Source organism: Podarcis erhardii (genome assembly GCF_964252035.2).
Source record: "Podarcis erhardii genome assembly, chromosome: 1".
Lineage (NCBI taxonomy): Eukaryota > Metazoa > Chordata > Lepidosauria > Squamata > Lacertidae > Podarcis > Podarcis erhardii.
The window spans coordinates 44,735,837-44,752,656 of NC_138497.1; the positions used below are offsets into that span (position 1 = coordinate 44,735,837).

Sequence of the window (16,820 nt, forward strand, 5' to 3'; positions counted from 1 at the left end):
ACCTTCATGCTTGAGTTCAATCGCAGTGACTAGGAGGATTTAAACATAAAAGAACTCCCAAGTATTCCATAAACAGAAAGCCTTTTCTTTCTGCCACGGAGCTAAGAGAAGCTGCGTTAAGCTAAACACACACTGCTGGAGTTAGGACCAAGAGCTGTTGTCATGGTGATGTGTGGAGTCTCTTAAAATGCCATATGCAAACTGGTTTTTCCTCTCATTGGCTCGGTTATCCGTAAGGATTTTCACATATGGCGTAGACACAGATGGTAGCTTAGGCCTCAATTTTTCTGTGAATGTGGCTCTTGAGTGTCTTTTAGTTGATGAGGAAAATACGAGAGAGAGAGAGAGAGAGAGAGAGAGAGGGAGAGAGAGAATATGGAAATGGAAGGGGAAAGTCGAAATGTCACTGTCCAAGCTCTATGAAGTGCAAAATAATTGTGCATAAATGGTGAAAAGGTTAGGCTTTACAAAATTTATTTTTCGCAATGGTGGGAAGTTAGTAGCACAGGTAAGGTCTTTAAGAGTGTAATAGTTTAAAAGTTGTCAATGCTGGTTCTCACACTTGATTCTTCCCCTCTCTCTCAGCGAGTTCCAGGTAAAAGCACTTCCCCATGGGAAACTAGGTAGAGGCTACCACAGCAACGGGTGCCCAGATAAACACAGCCCTGACAGTGCCTGCTCCGTGGATTACAGCAGTAGCCGCCTCTCGAGCCCTAATGAAGGTGAGATATTTTTAACTATTTGGACTTGTGCCCCATCCCCATTCTGAAACTTCAGCAAGAATGCTACCTACAGTTAGCAGGGACAAGAAGGAGCTAAAATGAAATATATAAAACCAAAACAAGTACCACACCAGGCCAGCTTAATCTTGGCCACCAGAAAGCATTCCAGATGAAAAGGTCTTGCATGCTTCTGATACTTGTTTGAAATACTGGCAGACATTTGACTTTCTCTCATATTCTCATTGCACCTTTGTGGGTGAATGAATGTCTTTCTTCTGTGGTACCTCCAGGTTTGCCCTACTGGGGGAACTGATATACAGAGCTACATCTTGCAGCTGGTGCATGGCCACTGCTGCAAACAACCATCTCCTAAGTTTCTTTCCCCACCCCACCCCAAAATTATGTATATGCAAAATCCCTAACCAGGATTTGCCCCTTTCTCTCAGGAACCCCACCCACCTCAGAAAAAACATTTAGAGCTAAACAACACCATTCACACAAAAAACTCTCGACCACATTCCCAAATGGGCAAAGGGAGCTTGCTGTTTGGCATTGGGGAAGGAAAGGGGAAAGACCACCTTTTCCCTGTTCTACTTTCCTGAACTCCCACCATTCCTACAAAGGAATAAAATGCTCCAAGTTCAGGGCCAGCCACAAACCTGAACCCTTTCCCTGCAGTACTATAGAGCAGTAAAGGCCTCAGGAGTAGGAAAGGGGTAAAAGAAAAGTTCTGCCCTCTCCCCCCACCCCCTGCCATGTATGAACACTTGCAAAATTATTCTTCTTATGGGATAACAGATACACTCCCAACATTTTGTTGCAGATCCCCCTGTGCAATCTACATTGTTGTGCAAGTTATGTTTGTGTCATGTTTTCCACTTTAGATTCTGAGAGTACAGAACCTCTCAGTGTGGATGGTACGTCCGATCTGGATGAACAGGTGGGAGAAGAGGATGAGGAGGATGTCAGCGCTGGTCTGTTGGAAGGAGATGTCCCCAGGACTCCAGATCAGGAGAAGTTCCTCAAGCAGCATTTTGAGACCCTGGCCAGTAACGGTGAAAAGGGTATATTTTCAAAACCAGTGGAAACTCTTGACCTTTTTGTGATTCTCCCAAATGTATTCCTACTAAATCTACTTTAGACTATCAGTGTCCCCACCTGTTGTGACTCTCCTGTGACAACTGTGGAAGCAAATGCCATTGGTAGAATAGAGAAAATAATGAGAAGTGGGGCACATAAAACCTGTAGCACCTCCTGCAATTTTGGTGGCGCAATGAATGGAGCCTTGTCAAAATGGCAACTTCCTCTTTTTTTGCTGACCTATGGGGAAAGTAATACAGTACTGGCTTGACTCATCTGTTTGTGCTGGGAATTGAGTAGAAATGCAGTGGCTCCTAGTGGTAGATGTTGGCATGTTAAACATTGTGATGAAGAGTAGAATTGTAAGAACAAGAGTATCTGGCGCCTTAATAATAATAATAATAATAATAATAATAATAATAATTTATTACTTATACCCCGCCCATCTGGCTGGGCCTCCCCAGGCACTCTGGGCGGCTTCCATAGAAAGCAAAAATACAGTAAAATATCACACGTTAAAAACTTCCCTGAACAGGGCTGCCTTAAGATGTCTTCTGAATGTCAGGTAGTTGTTTATCGCTTTGACATCTGCTGGAAGGGCGTTCCACAGGGTGGGCGCCACTACCAAGAAGGCCCTCTGCCTGGTTCCCTGTAGCTTTGCTTCTCGCAATGAGGGAACCGCCAGAAGGCCCTCGGTGCTGGACCTCAGCGTCCGGGCAGAATGATGGGGGTGGAGACGCTCCTTCAGGTATACTGGACCGAGGCCGTTTAGGGCTTTAAAGGTCAGCACCAACACTTTGAATTGTGCTCGGAAACGTACTGGGAGCCAATGTAGGTCTTTCAAGACCAGTGTTATATGGTCTCGGCGGCCGCCCCCAGTCACCAGTCTAGCTGCCGCATTCTGGATTAGTTGTAGTTTCCGAGTCACCTTCAAAGGTAGCCCCACGTAGAGTGCATTGCAGTAGTCCAAGATAACCAGAGATAACCAGAGCATGCACCACTCTGGCGAGACAGTCCGCAGGCAGATAGGGTCTCAGCCTACGTACCAGATGGAGCTGGTAAACAGCTGCCCTGGACACAGATTTGACCTGTGCCTCCATGGACAGCTGTGAGTCCAAAATGACTCCCAGGCTGCGCACCTGGTCCTTCAGGGGCACAGTTACCCCATTCAGGACCAGGGAATCCTCCACACCTGCCCGCCTCCTGTCCCCCAAAAACAGTACTTCTGTCTTGTCAGGATTCAACCTCAATCTGTTAGCTGCCATCCATCCTCCAACCGCCTCCAGACACTCACACAGGACCTTCACCGCCTTCACTTGTTCTGATTTAAAAGAGAGGTAGAGCTGGGAATCATCCGCATACTGATGAACACCCAGCCCAAACCTCCTGATGATCTCTCCCAGCGGCTGCATGTAAATGTTGAAAAGCATGGGGGAGAGGACAGAACCCTGAGGCACCCCACAAGTGAGAGCCCAGGGGTCTGAACACTCATCCCCCACCACCACTTTCTGAACACGGCCCAGGAGGAAGGAGTGGAACCACTGTATGACAGTGCCCCCAGCTCCCAGCCCCTCAAGACGGTCCAGAAGGATGTTATGGTCGCTGAGAGATCCAGCAGAACTAGGAAACAGCTCTCACCTTTGTCCCTAGCCCGCTGAAGATCATCAACCAGTGCGACCAAGGCAGTCTCAGTCCCATGATGAGGCCTGAATCCCGACTGGAAGGGATCCAAATGGTCCGCTTCTTCCAGGCGTGCCTGGAGTTGTTCGGCCACCGCTCGCTCAATCACCTTGCCCAAGAATGGAAGATTTGAGACTGGGCGATAGTTGGCCATCATGGCCGCATCTAAAGATGGTTTTTTAAGAAGCGCTTTAATAACCGCCTCTTTCAGCGGGTCTGGGAAAGCTCCCTCACGGAGGGAAGCTTTCACCACCCCACGAAGCCCATCGCCCAGTCCTTCCCGGCTAGCTTTTATAAGCCAGGATGGGCAAGGATCCAGGAGACAGGTGGTTGGCTTCACTCGTCCAAGCAGCCTGTCCACATCCTCGGACTAAAAGACTAACTAGTTGATTGTGGCATAAGCTTTGATGGACTAGAATCCATTGCAATTCATTCATTCATTCATTCATTCATTCATTCATTCATTCATAAAATACGTATATGCCACTATGTCAGAAAAACATGTATCAAAGCAGTCTACAGCAACAAAACTGTACAATGAAAACCTCCTAATTTGTATACATTTCCCCCTTTTTAATTTGTAGGTGGATCATGTAGGACCCTGGAGAGAACGGAAAACAGTATTTCTTCTCGCTTTCTGTCCCAGTCTCCTGCTCTCAGGTACAGTCACAGTTTTCCTTACTGCTGGATAGTCCGGCCTTGCTTTGGCTCAGACATGACAACCTCATCTCTTGAATGTTCTGCTCCTAGTGCACCTTAGCAAAAAAGGCTTGCTCTTATGAAGAGCCAGGTCTTCTTTTTCTATAAAAAGACTGCATCTGTTTTGGGAGGGTGATTTGGAAAGGCCCAGGTACCCCAATGTTCGATCATAGTGGTTGTCTTTGCTTCTCTTTCTTCAGTCTTCCAATGAACTTCACAGCTGTGTCAATGAATCCATTTTAGCTGATATAAGAACTAAATTTTGCCATGTGGTTTACTCTTCACCATTTATGCGCTATAAAATGATTTTGCATTTCATTCAGCTTGGACAGTGAAAAAATCTTATTCAGTCTTGCTTTACCAATGAGCTTTAATGTAGTTTTCTTCCATTAGCAAACTCCTTGCTTTGCTGACTCAGCTCCAGACACTGCATTAGTTTTTTAAAAAATGATTATTTCAGGAAGCCTGTTAAATTGCGATTTTGTGTATTAGAAAAGGGCGTCTATGAATGTTAGGGTTTACTGAACACGTGGTTCTGTTTTTTTGCTAAAGTAGCAAACAGAAGAGCCGTCTATCCTGATTGCCTACAACTGTATGCTGAGGCCTTTAGGTTAGTGCTAACATCCTGCTTTTCAGGTAGAAGAGGAGATGGAAAAGCAGGCACAGATATCCCACGAGTACAGGTCTCTTTCCCTAGAGAGTTTAAGTGGACTAAAGTGAGGGCCTGAATCCAGTAGCATGCTGAGCTGAGAAAACCTTAACCCTGATTATAACTATGGCTTATCTTCCCTTGCTGAAACCTCTCCATTTCCCCCCTTTCACTTAACCCTCCTATATAGTAGTCTTGTCTATGATTAGTCTATGTTCACCATACATCCAAGGGGAAAATGTGTTTGTATGAGGATTTTGGCAGTAAGAGCTTGTCTTGTTGCCATGTAGAATCATAGAAATGTAGGGTTGGAAGGGACCCCTAGGGTCATCTAGTCCAACCCCCTTAAATGCAGGAACCACAGCCCCAAATTAGCTACATAATACTGTTTTATTTTTATTTCAAATGGTGATGGTGTTGTGACTTTATATATCCTGCCCTGTCTTTGTCTCTATAGGCAACTGTCACTTTCTTCATCAAATCTGGTATTGGATCGGAAGCCCACTGAGTTGCCTGACTTTCAGAAGCAAGTTTCTGCTGATCCGCTGAAAAATGGGCTTGACCACCAGAACATGGCCCTGGAGAATGGCATCTTCCAAAATGATGTTAATTCATTTAGATCACTCTATATGCAGAGAAAGAGGAAACCTGTGTTAGAGATCAACAGGGGTCCTGGAAGACCACCTGGGCCTTTCCCCGATAGTGATGGGGCAGTGGTGATGAGGAAATCCCAGTCAGTTCATGACCTTGTTCATAATGGTAAGGAAGTGGCTGGGTATTGTGGAAATCGTTAAAAGCAAAAGGCCTCCAAAATAGAAACCTGCCCAGCATTGGAGATGAGAGCCAATTATCTACCAGCTTTGGAGGTGGGCGGGGGAGATAGTCCCTGTCAACACCACAGGTACCTCCTCTATGCCTTGCGGATGGCCTGAGCTGGAGAAATGCAGAAAGAATTTCTGTCACTGGTGATGGCAAGAGGAGGACTTAACCTGCGTCCTCTGGTAGATACTCTTAGAGATACTAGGAGCAATCCACCTGAAAATTCTTTTATGGGAACTCAAGCAAAAGTCATGGAATCACCGTTTATTTTAGTGCAGCTTGTGCAGATAACACTCCTAGTGAAACTCTCCCACTTACAGCCTTAGAGTGGTTTTGCATCTATAATTGGGGCTGCTTTTACGTTGTGTGATGCTCTGCATCAATCAAAGAAGCATTCCACACCTACTTTTATTAATACTCCTATGATTCCCAAGCCATCGTTCGTAGCCCTCTGACTGCTTTTAGCTGTAAAGGAAACACATTTTTTTGCAAATACGAGGTGGTGTTTGCAGTAATCCCCATCACACAGAACAAAGGTTAAAACAGTACATGCAGTGCTATCTCTGATCACATATTGAGTCAGAAATTGAGACAACAGGGTGTCTGGAACATGGGGCAGTTGCTCAAAATGATTCTCTGAACATAGTTGTTTTGTCTAGTGCTTCATCCAGGAGCTGAAATGAAATAGTAATGATATTAAAAAGCTGGAGCTATTTTGATTGTCTCCAGACCAGTTTTGTGCACTTATTTCTTCCATTTCCACAGATAAGGTTCCAGGAGGGATGCCTTCTGCTAGGCAACGTCCTCAGACCCTAATGGTAGGTGAGAAAGATCCAAGGTCCAATAGCTGTCGGGTTCTGTCTGCAACTCTATTGAAGACAGATGGTTCCAGCTCTCTGCAAGCCAAAGACAGCAAAGCTGCAAAACCAAAGTCCTACATGAGCCCCACCACTAGCTTCATGGCCAAGATGTCCCGCAGCGTATCTGTGGGAGAGAATCTATGCCTTGGTGACTCTGCAGAACACCTGGCTGAGGTGAAGGTCAGCCCACAAGTACCAGAGAAGACACAGTTGAATCCTTTAGGGGACACTGAGAAGAACAAGCCGCTTGTGAAGGAGAATGGCCTTGTGAAACCTCCTCTTCAGCAAGCTACAAGTTCTTCATCACCCAAATCCTTTCACAGCAAGCTAGCTTCCAACCGGGCCCATTTGATCCTTGACATCCCCAAATCTCTGCCTGACAGACCGACTTTGGCTTCTTTCTCACCGACTGCCAAATCAAAACCACTCCTGGAATCTCTCCAGTCACCTGCTGACACTGGTATAAAGAAACACTCGTTTCCTGAAGGGTGGGCCTCCAAGCTGGAAAACCAGGCAGCTGTGCCACTAGGCCTTGGTAAAAGTAGCCCAGCAAGTCCCTTTACAGAGACTCTAAAAGAGAACCGTACGTTGTTGAGGACCCAAGTCCAAGTCCAGCTTGAACCGGGGGCTACTAACCCCAAACTGAAAGAGTTTTCAGATGGTCTGCACCCAAAATCTCCAGAATACAGGCCACTGAGATGCAAAGAGATAATTGCCAGCACTGGTTGTGTGCCGGAGAATCAGCTTGAGCTTTGCTCACATGAAGCAAGCAGGCCAAGGTCTCCCACAACTGTGGCAGCCCTGGCAGAGGACTCAGGTGTGCACGGATACCCATCACTAATCTTCCCCCTTCTCTCTCCTGTCTTTGTGAATCGCTTCACACTTCCATCACATTTCTTTACGTCCAGCTTCTGGCCTGTCTCGTCCTGTCTGCACCTGTCTCGTTCCATAAGCCATCCTTTCAATGGTGAGACATTTCAATCTGGCATTCATTTTTTCCCCCTTTCTGTCCTCAGTTTCTGCTTCCAGTTTGTCTTGTGTTCTGTGTTAGTTCTAGCAAATGTTGTGGCTCAAGCGACGATCCACTTGGTAGGACTAGCACAAGAGTGAATATATAGTTTTAAAGTAAAGCTGTACACTCGGTGAAAGAAAACCTTTGCCTGACTTTCAGTGGTAAGGTTACTTATCATTTGTTTCATAATCTTCCATTGATCATTGCCAACAGTGTCTTCCTGTGCTCACTTGTAAAAAGGGAAATCCTGGACTGACACTAATGACAGAAGGAACTCATTTATTATATATAGAGAACATGGCTGGCAAACAAAGCTGACCAATGTGTAGTTGCTTTGCTACCCTTAATATCCTATGTGGGTATATTAGTTGAGTTAAAAATGGCAACTTTTATTCAAGGTACCCTTGCTTATTTTAAATGTGCAGCCATTGCTGCTGAGGTGTGGGGAAAACCATGTCTGGAGCTTGTGGAAGTAAATTCCCACTGTTCTCAGGTTTACCAAGCTGCTCCAGAGTGAAGTTTTGGAGTCTAGTTCTCTCTTGGAAAGATGTGCCTGCAGCATGTTTGGTAACAGCAGCACAGGCCTTTTCTCAGTTGCATTTGATGGTTGTATGCCATACAATGCATGGTCATGTACCACAAGCCACTCCGAATGTTTTTTGACTTGGTTTATATTGAAGATCGGGGACGCGGGTGGCGCTGTGGGTTAAACCACAGAGCCTAGGACTTGCCGATCAGAAGGTCGGCGGTTTGAATCCCCGTGACAGGGTGAGCTCCCGTTGCTCGGTCCCTGCTCCTGCCCACCTAGCAGTTCGAAAGCATGTCAGAGTGCAAGTAGATAAATAGGTACCGCTCCAGCGGGAAGGTAAACGGCGTTTCTGTACGCTGCTCTGGTTAGTCATACTGGCCACATGACCCGGAAGCTGTACACTGGCTCCTTCGGCCAATAAAGCGAGATGACTGCCGCAACCCCAGAGTCCGCCACGACTGGACCTAATGGTCAGGGGTCCCTTTACCTTTACCTATATTGAAGATCACCTGAAATGGAATCACTTTAACAGGAAGAGGCAATTAACGTTTTCCTAAGATGTAGCATGTTTCTTTACTGGCACACCCCTGCAAATGGGTGAGATGTGAAACATGAAAAGAGAGACGCTCACTAGAGTATGTTAAAAGGAAGTTTGATTTTTGTTAATATTCTGCCATCTCTGAGCAATGAAAGCAGCTAACAACCAATAAATCTACAAGACATCATAAAAGGCATCAAGTAATTAATAAAACATCACAACATCCCTAAAGAAGAAAAATGTAAGCTCAGTGTAAAAAACAACCCCAAACCCCTTCCCATAAAGTATCATCAACATAAAGCAGCATTTAATAAGTCCACCTGAGTGACTGTTTTTCCTGTGTCAGGCTGTGCAGTTAATGCTGTGCAATTCCATAAATTTTGTATTGTGGCTAATATAAAAAGTGCTGCAACCAGATGAATAAAGCACAGGGCTCTGGGCAATAGGAGGGATGGATGGGAAACTGAGTTCTAATATTCTGTTCTGCTATTAACTTGCATGTAACTTTGGTACAAAGTTACCTAAACATCTGCTCTCAGTCTTTCCCCATCTGCTGGATGTGCACATACTTCTCACTGATAGCAGTACGTTGAGATCTATGGAGGAAAATGCTGTGGGATTTGAAGTATGGTTACATAAAACAGCCATATGAAATTTATGTCTGAAGGTTCATTCTCACTGCTTCAGAAGTTTTATAGCTCTCATTCATCTATTTAAATAATTTTACCAACCTGCCTGTGTGTGTTTGTGCACACGTGCTGGCATTCTTTGATTTCAACAGAATATAAATGCATAATAATCAATGGGAGAAATCCGCAGACAATAAGAAGAGAACAATTCGTGTTCTGATTTAGCAAGAGTAATAGACAAGATAATGGAAGACAATGCATTCACACTGTAAATTAACAAGAAGATGAAGACCATGTGGATCTGAGGCGTTAGCTGGCATCATTAACCTTTAATGAACCAACCCCTCTCCTTGTGTGTTTCCCCCCAATTCAGAAACCCTTTTGTTTTAACTTGTTATTTACTAGGAGAATTTTTAAGTGGCTCTCATGTGAGTTATGATGTGGGAGGACAGAATAAAGGTCGAATCATGCCTGTGTGTGTGTGTGTGTATCCCACTTGTATGTCTATCATCTTTGTCTCACTACATGCCTTCAGATGTCTGACCCTGCTTGGTTAATGAGTTGGCAACCAAGCAGACAAAGTTGCCTGCCTTTTAAATAAGGGCAGGACAGCAATGTATTGCTGAAATGTGCTTCCCTCAACCATCCCTCTACCCCATGTTGTTTCTCACCCTTAGAATGCTTATAAAAGAAATATGCTTCTTTGTTGCCTGTTTGAATTATGTTTCCTAATGTATAGTTAAGTTCTTTGTTTAGGCAAGTATTTCTCAGACTTCTAATAACACTGGCACGCTGCTTTCTTAATTAAATTTGGAGGTAGACTTTTACACTTGCACTTCACTTTAATTTTGGAGAGTAAGTATTTCTGTCCTCAGAGGAATCTACTTTGTGTTTCCTGCTTGTATCATGCTTGGGATCTGCCTCCTGATTGGAAAGAGGCAAGTCAGGAGTGATGGTTGGCAGCAGAAATGCGATGTGCAGCCTCTCATGATGGCAGGAAATCATCTGTATCTCTAAATACGGAATGGTTTGAATGATTTAATCACATATGAGTTGTGGCAGAAATTCCTGTTACCATTGGAGGATTATTTGGAAGGAGGCTAGGCCAACAGCAGAGTGAATGGTGGAGTGAGCAGCCTCCCTTTGGGATGGCTGATTTGGCTTCACAGGAACTTTAAAACTATGAAGCTAATTTCTCACAGCGCATGTTTTTAAAAGCCAGAGAAAATGTGCCACTGAAATGCTCATTATATCTCTGGGGGAAGAGATATTCAGGTGCAGCTATAGAGAACGCCCTCTTCCTGGTTGCCACTAGGTGCAGCAATGCAGGCCATAGCACCACTAAGACTTGCTCCCTTGAAAGGCTTAACAACTTCTCCTATGAGAGAAGTTGCTCTAGTCTATTCATGTAAGTGCATGGTATATAATGAACAGTCTTATGCAAGGATTTAAAGAATTATTGAGATGGGTGGGGGAGGCCAATGTATGAAATGGCTAGATTCTCTGCAGGGTTTCCCACCGTCTCAGGACAGTGGGCAGGGCTGGAATGGTACTTGTGTCCTACTTAGCGCCTTTGTATTCTGTCTCTCCGTCCGCCCCCCCAACAGGAGGCTCTTCAGTCAGCATTGAGCAATGCAAGCACATTGTGTCTGAGCTCCAAGACAGTATGCGCAAGGCCATCCATCTATACCATATGGTAAGTCACACTTCCATTCCAGCTGGTCACTTGGATCTTAATACTTTTATGTGATTATCTATATTAGACAAATTGGAAACATATGGTTAAGACTGCAAGCAAAGGTCCTCTAAATTTTCGTTCTGGAGCAGATACCTGTGTACTTACAAGCCCTTTGAGTTGTTGTGTGGATCACCATTCTGTGGCAAGGAATGCTTCCAGATGGGAGTTTATTGTAGAATAGTGTTTCTTATGCACACGGGTATTTTTTGCAGTGGTTACACAACGTTGTTGCCAAAATGCCAGGCCCCGTCCCCCCAGCCCTTTATACATTTTAATCCATATTTTCATTTCTGTAGAAAATCTGATAAGTAAAAACAACCCATTGTACACCTGCAGAACCTTTGTCTTGCCAGGGTTTAAACTCAGTGCAAAACTTAAGTGAGATGCTGACCCAGCATGGCCATTCACAGTTCAGATGTTACAGAGAGACAGAGATTTCAATGGTTGGCTTTCAATAGCTGAGTCATCACAAAAGCGTGATGATGATGATTGAATGTTACTGTTTTAAATTGATTTTGATTGGGGTTGCCAGACAAGAAGGTATTCTCATGCATGTATGAGAATCCCTGTGAGGTACAAGACCCTTGAACACTTCATACACAAATATATGATAATTCAGACTCACTTGGTGCACAGCATTAATTCAACATGGTAGGGCCTTCTCAGTAGTGGTTCCTCATTTGTGGAATGCCCTCTCGGGTGAGGTGTCTCTGCCTCTTTTATTTTTAACATTCAGGGGAAATATAAAATCATTTACCCAGGTGCTTGATGCCTGGAAGGTTCCTGGCAGCCCTTAAATTATCTGCCGGGAGGCCATGTGATTGCAGTTAAATATGTATTTAATATGTATTGTTTTATCACACCTTTTATCGCTTTGGTGTTTGCTGCCCAGGTAGGAAGTGTAGGATATAAATCTAACAGAGAAACAAGCAGACAACATGTTTAGCAATTTCCTTACTTGAGACTGATTGGGAGAATGCGCTTGAAAGGCTGAAAGTTTTGTGTTGATATTTTTAGGTTTTTTGCAGGAGAGTAGGTGGAATGGGAGGAAGAAAAGCAACAGGAGGGGCAATGGGTCAGGTGTGAGGAGTAGCTGATATGACTGTGGTCACTGCTGCTTGAAGTGAGAAGTCCATGCTTCTCCCAGGTACTTTCCCATACGAGAAAGAGGAGGGATTACAGAGATTGAAGTTAGGAACCCTCAAACTCTACACTGATGATCTCACAGCACTGGACTTTGTTGTTTTCATTGCTACCAACCAGAAACATTCAACACAGAGCAGGCTGTGTTTCAAAAATAAAGAAAAAAATATTGCTCACCTCCACCCCCACTTTTTTTGCAGGTGTCTGCTGACATGGAGTCTTCAGCCGATAAAAATGAGATTGCTGGCCTCTTGACTGATACCTTCTCTGTGATGAAAAAAGAACTAGATTCCCTGAAGGATGGGAAAGAACTTCAAAGGGAGAAAGAAGTGTTGGCGAAGCCACACGACCCAACTGTAATGCCAGTCAGTGAGGGAAGTGGTTCCACCTTATCCAGTCCTCGGCATTTTGGAGATGAGCAAACTCTTGCTTTATTGGAACAATATTCAGAGCTGTTGCTGCAAGCTGTCGAACGACGTATGGATAAAAAACTGTAAAGAAGAGTAGATCTAAGGGGCATAAACATCTAATGAAGAAACTGACAGCAACACAGGGAAAACTAACATAGTGAAAACCTGGAATGACTGCTATTGTTGACTTTTATCCAATGGTGAAATATGTTTTTTCTCAAGCAGTTCTGTTAAGAGGGGGTCATTTTATGGCTTCCAGAAATGTGCTGGTCACAGTACTAATCTTTCTGTGCCCACTTCTCTCTCTTTTCCTTTTCTTTTTTGGTGGTGTTAAAAAAAACTTATTGGAAACTTTATTCCAGCCAAAACATTTAAAACAAAAATTCCTACAGACTCAGTTGACTGTGGCTCAGCCTGAAATTGCTGACTTGGTGGAAAGATACTGAGATGGCACCAGTCACTCCTTCTGCAGGGCTGTCTCGATCTATGTACAGTGTTAAAATTTTATTTATTAATTTATTTTTGTGACTATTGCTCTAAACTTTTCACATGCATTTTGTAGCTGTGACTGTTTCCATGTCTTTCCCACACGTTTTGTTGCAGTAAACGTAACTATACTAGTAGATTGGCAGGCGGAATTTCTGAACTACTTTTTGCTGCAGCCTGCCTTGCTGAATTTTACTCATAGGTTTTTTCTTTTCTTTTCTATAAAAATACAGTCTTGTTCTCCCTGTTTTGCCTTCTGTTTTAAAGAAAAACCTATGCTATATACCTACACCTGCACTTGCTTCCAGAGGACAGCACACCCTTTGGACCAAGCTACGGAGATTTGTTACAAGACTGTTGCAAACATGAATGCTTTTGCAAGAACTGTACAACATTTTATATAAAACTTGACCTCTACACTAAGGAGTTTTTTTAAACTGAAGAATTGTTAAATTCTATTTATAAAGTTATAATTAGAAGTGGTGTTCAACTGGTGTTGTATACTGGGCTCTTCAGATGATGTTTTTGGGCAGTGGGAGGGGGGGGAGAGACACAGGGTTGCTATAACATTTATTAGATAAAAAGTTTTAGTTTAATTCTAGCATAAATTTAAAGAAATTTGTCAGTGAAGAGAGCCTGACACCCGTTTTTAAGTACTGCTCAAGTGAAGCATGAGATGTACCTAGCATCCCAAGAGGGAGACCCATTTTATGTCTCCATTGCTAAAACCAGAAAACTACCAATTAAATGTGACTGGACAGAACATTTAGACAGTTGTGATGTAGCTATTTTCATTTCCTTTTTTTGTGATTAAAAACAAAGCAGGTCAGTGGGGTGGGAATGAGACTGCATGGAGTTTTATTGTGTTCAATGAAAACTTGTCATATTTTCCCAAACTCATTAGTCCACGGCTTTGGCTCTCAACTTGCTTATCCTAGAAGGTTCTTCTTTCATTTACCGTGCTCTCAGATTAAAAATCCCTCCTCCTGTTTACTGAATTATCAAACCATATCCCCAGAGTACTAGTTGATAAAAGTATTTCAGAAATGGCTATCCTACCATTTTTTTTGAGCTATTTTCTCTGGTCAAAAAGCAGTTCTGCATCCACAATTGTCCATCTGATCATCTGACTAAATTGCTTTGGTGACCTGGGTCTTTTTCATCGGCTTTCCCCCTTGCACTTCTCATGTGGGATTTTTTCATTCACTGCGCTGTAGGACTGGGAACCTTGCAGCGTAGCTTCTTTTCTGGGACTGGTTGGCTCTCATAATATATTATATAGCAGCCCTCTTTTTGGCTGGCTGGACAGCCAACCATCCATAAATTAACTGCAAGATTAGGGACCTGGAATGTTGTTTGTGCTTTTTAGTATGTCCCTCCCAGAACTTCCTGGCAGTCTTGCTCTCTCATACACTTTTCTGAATGGTAGTTAAGATACATTCATCAGAACTGATATTCTGCTACTGTTTTCCGTCCACGAGCGAGCATGAAATAGAGCAATGTCTGTGGCAAAGGAATAGGATGGGTCACATGAAAGATACTCCTTGGACATCTATTAATTGAAAATTGAGATGGCTTTTTTGGTTTCTGAGTGTACATGCCAGGAAAAGTCTTAGGCAAAATAACTTTAATTTTCCTGTTCACATTAGGCTGTGAAAAATGTTCAATGCTCAGGAAATTTTCCTGTTCTGAGACATAAATATACTCAGGGTAGAAGAGCCATACTTCCAACACAGACATCTTGTATGAGAAAGGGAGATATTGAAGTTCTTTGTGTTGATTTAACCTCCAAAGTTGTCAAATGCATTAGTGTGACAGCGGAATCAAGATGTTGATAGACAAATACCTCAGTGCTTATTGATACAGTTACCCAGTAGGTGATTCCTCTGGGTTTCTCTTGGGAGAAAGGCAATATCAAACAAAGTTCAATGTTACTGTCAAAACGTTTCTGCAAAATAATTTTCTTCAAATTACTTGAGCACTGTCTGTATTCATGGATCAAGGTGGAAAATGGGTGTAGAAACAAACTAGCACTGTGGTCTTGAGTAAGTAGGTATGCAAGAATGTATGGGCAGGCCTGTTGTTTTTAATATTACATGGAATAGAACGGCCAAGATTTCTAGAAAAGTAGTAGTAGGGAAAGGAATCTTTTTGGTTCAAAGCGGAGAGTATGGTTCCTTTGAAATGGTGCTTTTACAGGAAAGAGGGAGAACATAGTTAAGTAGAACTGAGAATGAAATTTAGGTAAATTAAAAGATGATAATTGTTAGGTGTTTCCTTTTTTTTTAAAAAAAGAAAGGAAGTAGTTTAATGGGCCCTTCATTTCCACTATTATATCCATGAATTGGGGAGGTTTTAGGAGTGACTATCCTAAGCCAGCCAGTTGTCTGAAACCATTTGGTGCGTGTTAGCTTCTTAGCTGTCTTGTTTTCTGTCCCAAGGATTTGTTGCTGAGAAGAAATGGGAGGAAAGACTGTTTCCTCTTAAGGAAAACATTTGATAGTTAAATGTCAGCCTGCTTTACTTTCAGTTTTGAACTGCATGTAAATTATTTGGCTTTATTATAGATGTTCGCTGGCCCTATTAGGAAACTTCAACAGATAATCTAAGGGTTGTGGAAACAGAAATGCATGTAGTATCTGAAGCTGGCCCACTTCTACTGATTTTTAATGTTTGCATGCAAATTAATGTATTAAGGTAAATGGAGAAAGTATGTACCATGAACTCATCACTGATGCCATGCTGACATATTATATCCATGCTTTCTGAAATGTTTCTGTACAGTGTAATTTGCATTTTATTCTTTGTGTATGCTGTTTCCTTTTTTCAAGGAGAATCCTTAGAAAAGAGAACAAATACCTGTACACTTGAATGGGACAAAATGGCCTCTCGTTGTTTCTACAGAAACACAGGAGACATTTGAAAGCCAAAATTGTGTTTACACCAGCTATTGGTATATGCAACTGGTGCTACAATATATGGCCATTTTGTTATTAACCCCTCCCCCCTTTTTAATCCAATCCTTTTCAGTGACACCTCTAATAGTTGGGCCTGTTAGAAAGGATTAGCGTCCTCTTTTGCTCAACTGATCCAGAATACATTTCTTTCTGCAAAAAGAGTTACTGTTATGGCCAGTGTACGCATCTGAGCATTTTAAACAATGTTGTCGCATATCATCACAGAAGTTAAGCCACTGGACCTCCAGTAGCATCCAGTATTTTTAATTTTTTTAAAAAAAAATAGATAAATAAATCAGTTGGAGGGGTGAATCTGCCTTGTGGACCTTCAGGCAGGTACTGTTGTGACTAGATTGCTCTTTCTATAGATAATAACTAGAGTATCCAGAATCCTGTATTGTTTGTATATTATATTCTGGAGCTGGGCTGCTTACATATTGAGTTAATCTGCTGTAGATCACAGACTGTGATGCATGGAGCAGCAATTTAAGGAATAAGCCATGTCTACTCAGCATGTCTAAGTTAAGTCTAGGCACCAGATAAACATCCCTTTTACCTGTGTTATTTCAACACTCCCTTCCTATTCTCCGCTTGTTTAAAAGGAGATAACAACCCTGAAACTTTTTATTTATAAATGTGTGTTTTCTACCTTGGCTTTAAGAGGGGAGAAAAAACTTTTAAAATGTCTTCTTTTTTAATTATTTGAAACAATTGTTTTATGTTTGTGGGGGTTTTGCACTGTGAGCCACCTTTCTGGGGCTATTTTTAATTCTGTATTCATTTGTACTCTGCGTCTTAAGTAGTTTCAATAAAAAAAGGTGTGAACCTTTGTTACTAAGCTGTCTTCATGCTGTTGCTCAGTGGCTATA

General features: G+C 42.8%; 1 protein-coding gene across 5 annotated transcripts in view; it reads left to right on the top strand.

The window, feature by feature from the left end:
• MAPKBP1 (mitogen-activated protein kinase binding protein 1) overlaps positions 1-16,789 on the top strand; it is a 146,569-nt gene extending 129,780 nt beyond the window's left edge. For 2 of the 5 annotated variants that reach the window (XM_081858228.1, XM_081858229.1), the window contains 7 exons: positions 586-722; positions 1,607-1,786; positions 4,067-4,142; positions 5,288-5,589; positions 6,415-7,476; positions 10,825-10,913; positions 12,299-16,789. In XM_081858228.1, coding sequence (XP_081714354.1) covers positions 586-722; positions 1,607-1,786; positions 4,067-4,142; positions 5,288-5,589; positions 6,415-7,476; positions 10,825-10,913; positions 12,299-12,595 — 2,143 coding nt within the window. In that variant the 3' untranslated portion in view covers positions 12,596-16,789. The remainder of the gene's footprint in view (positions 1-585; positions 723-1,606; positions 1,787-4,066; positions 4,143-5,287; positions 5,590-6,414; positions 7,477-10,824; positions 10,914-12,298) is intronic. The other 3 variants (XM_081858231.1, XM_081858230.1, XM_081858232.1) reach the window with 2 other exon arrangements.
• Positions 16,790-16,820: the final 31 nt, after the last annotated feature.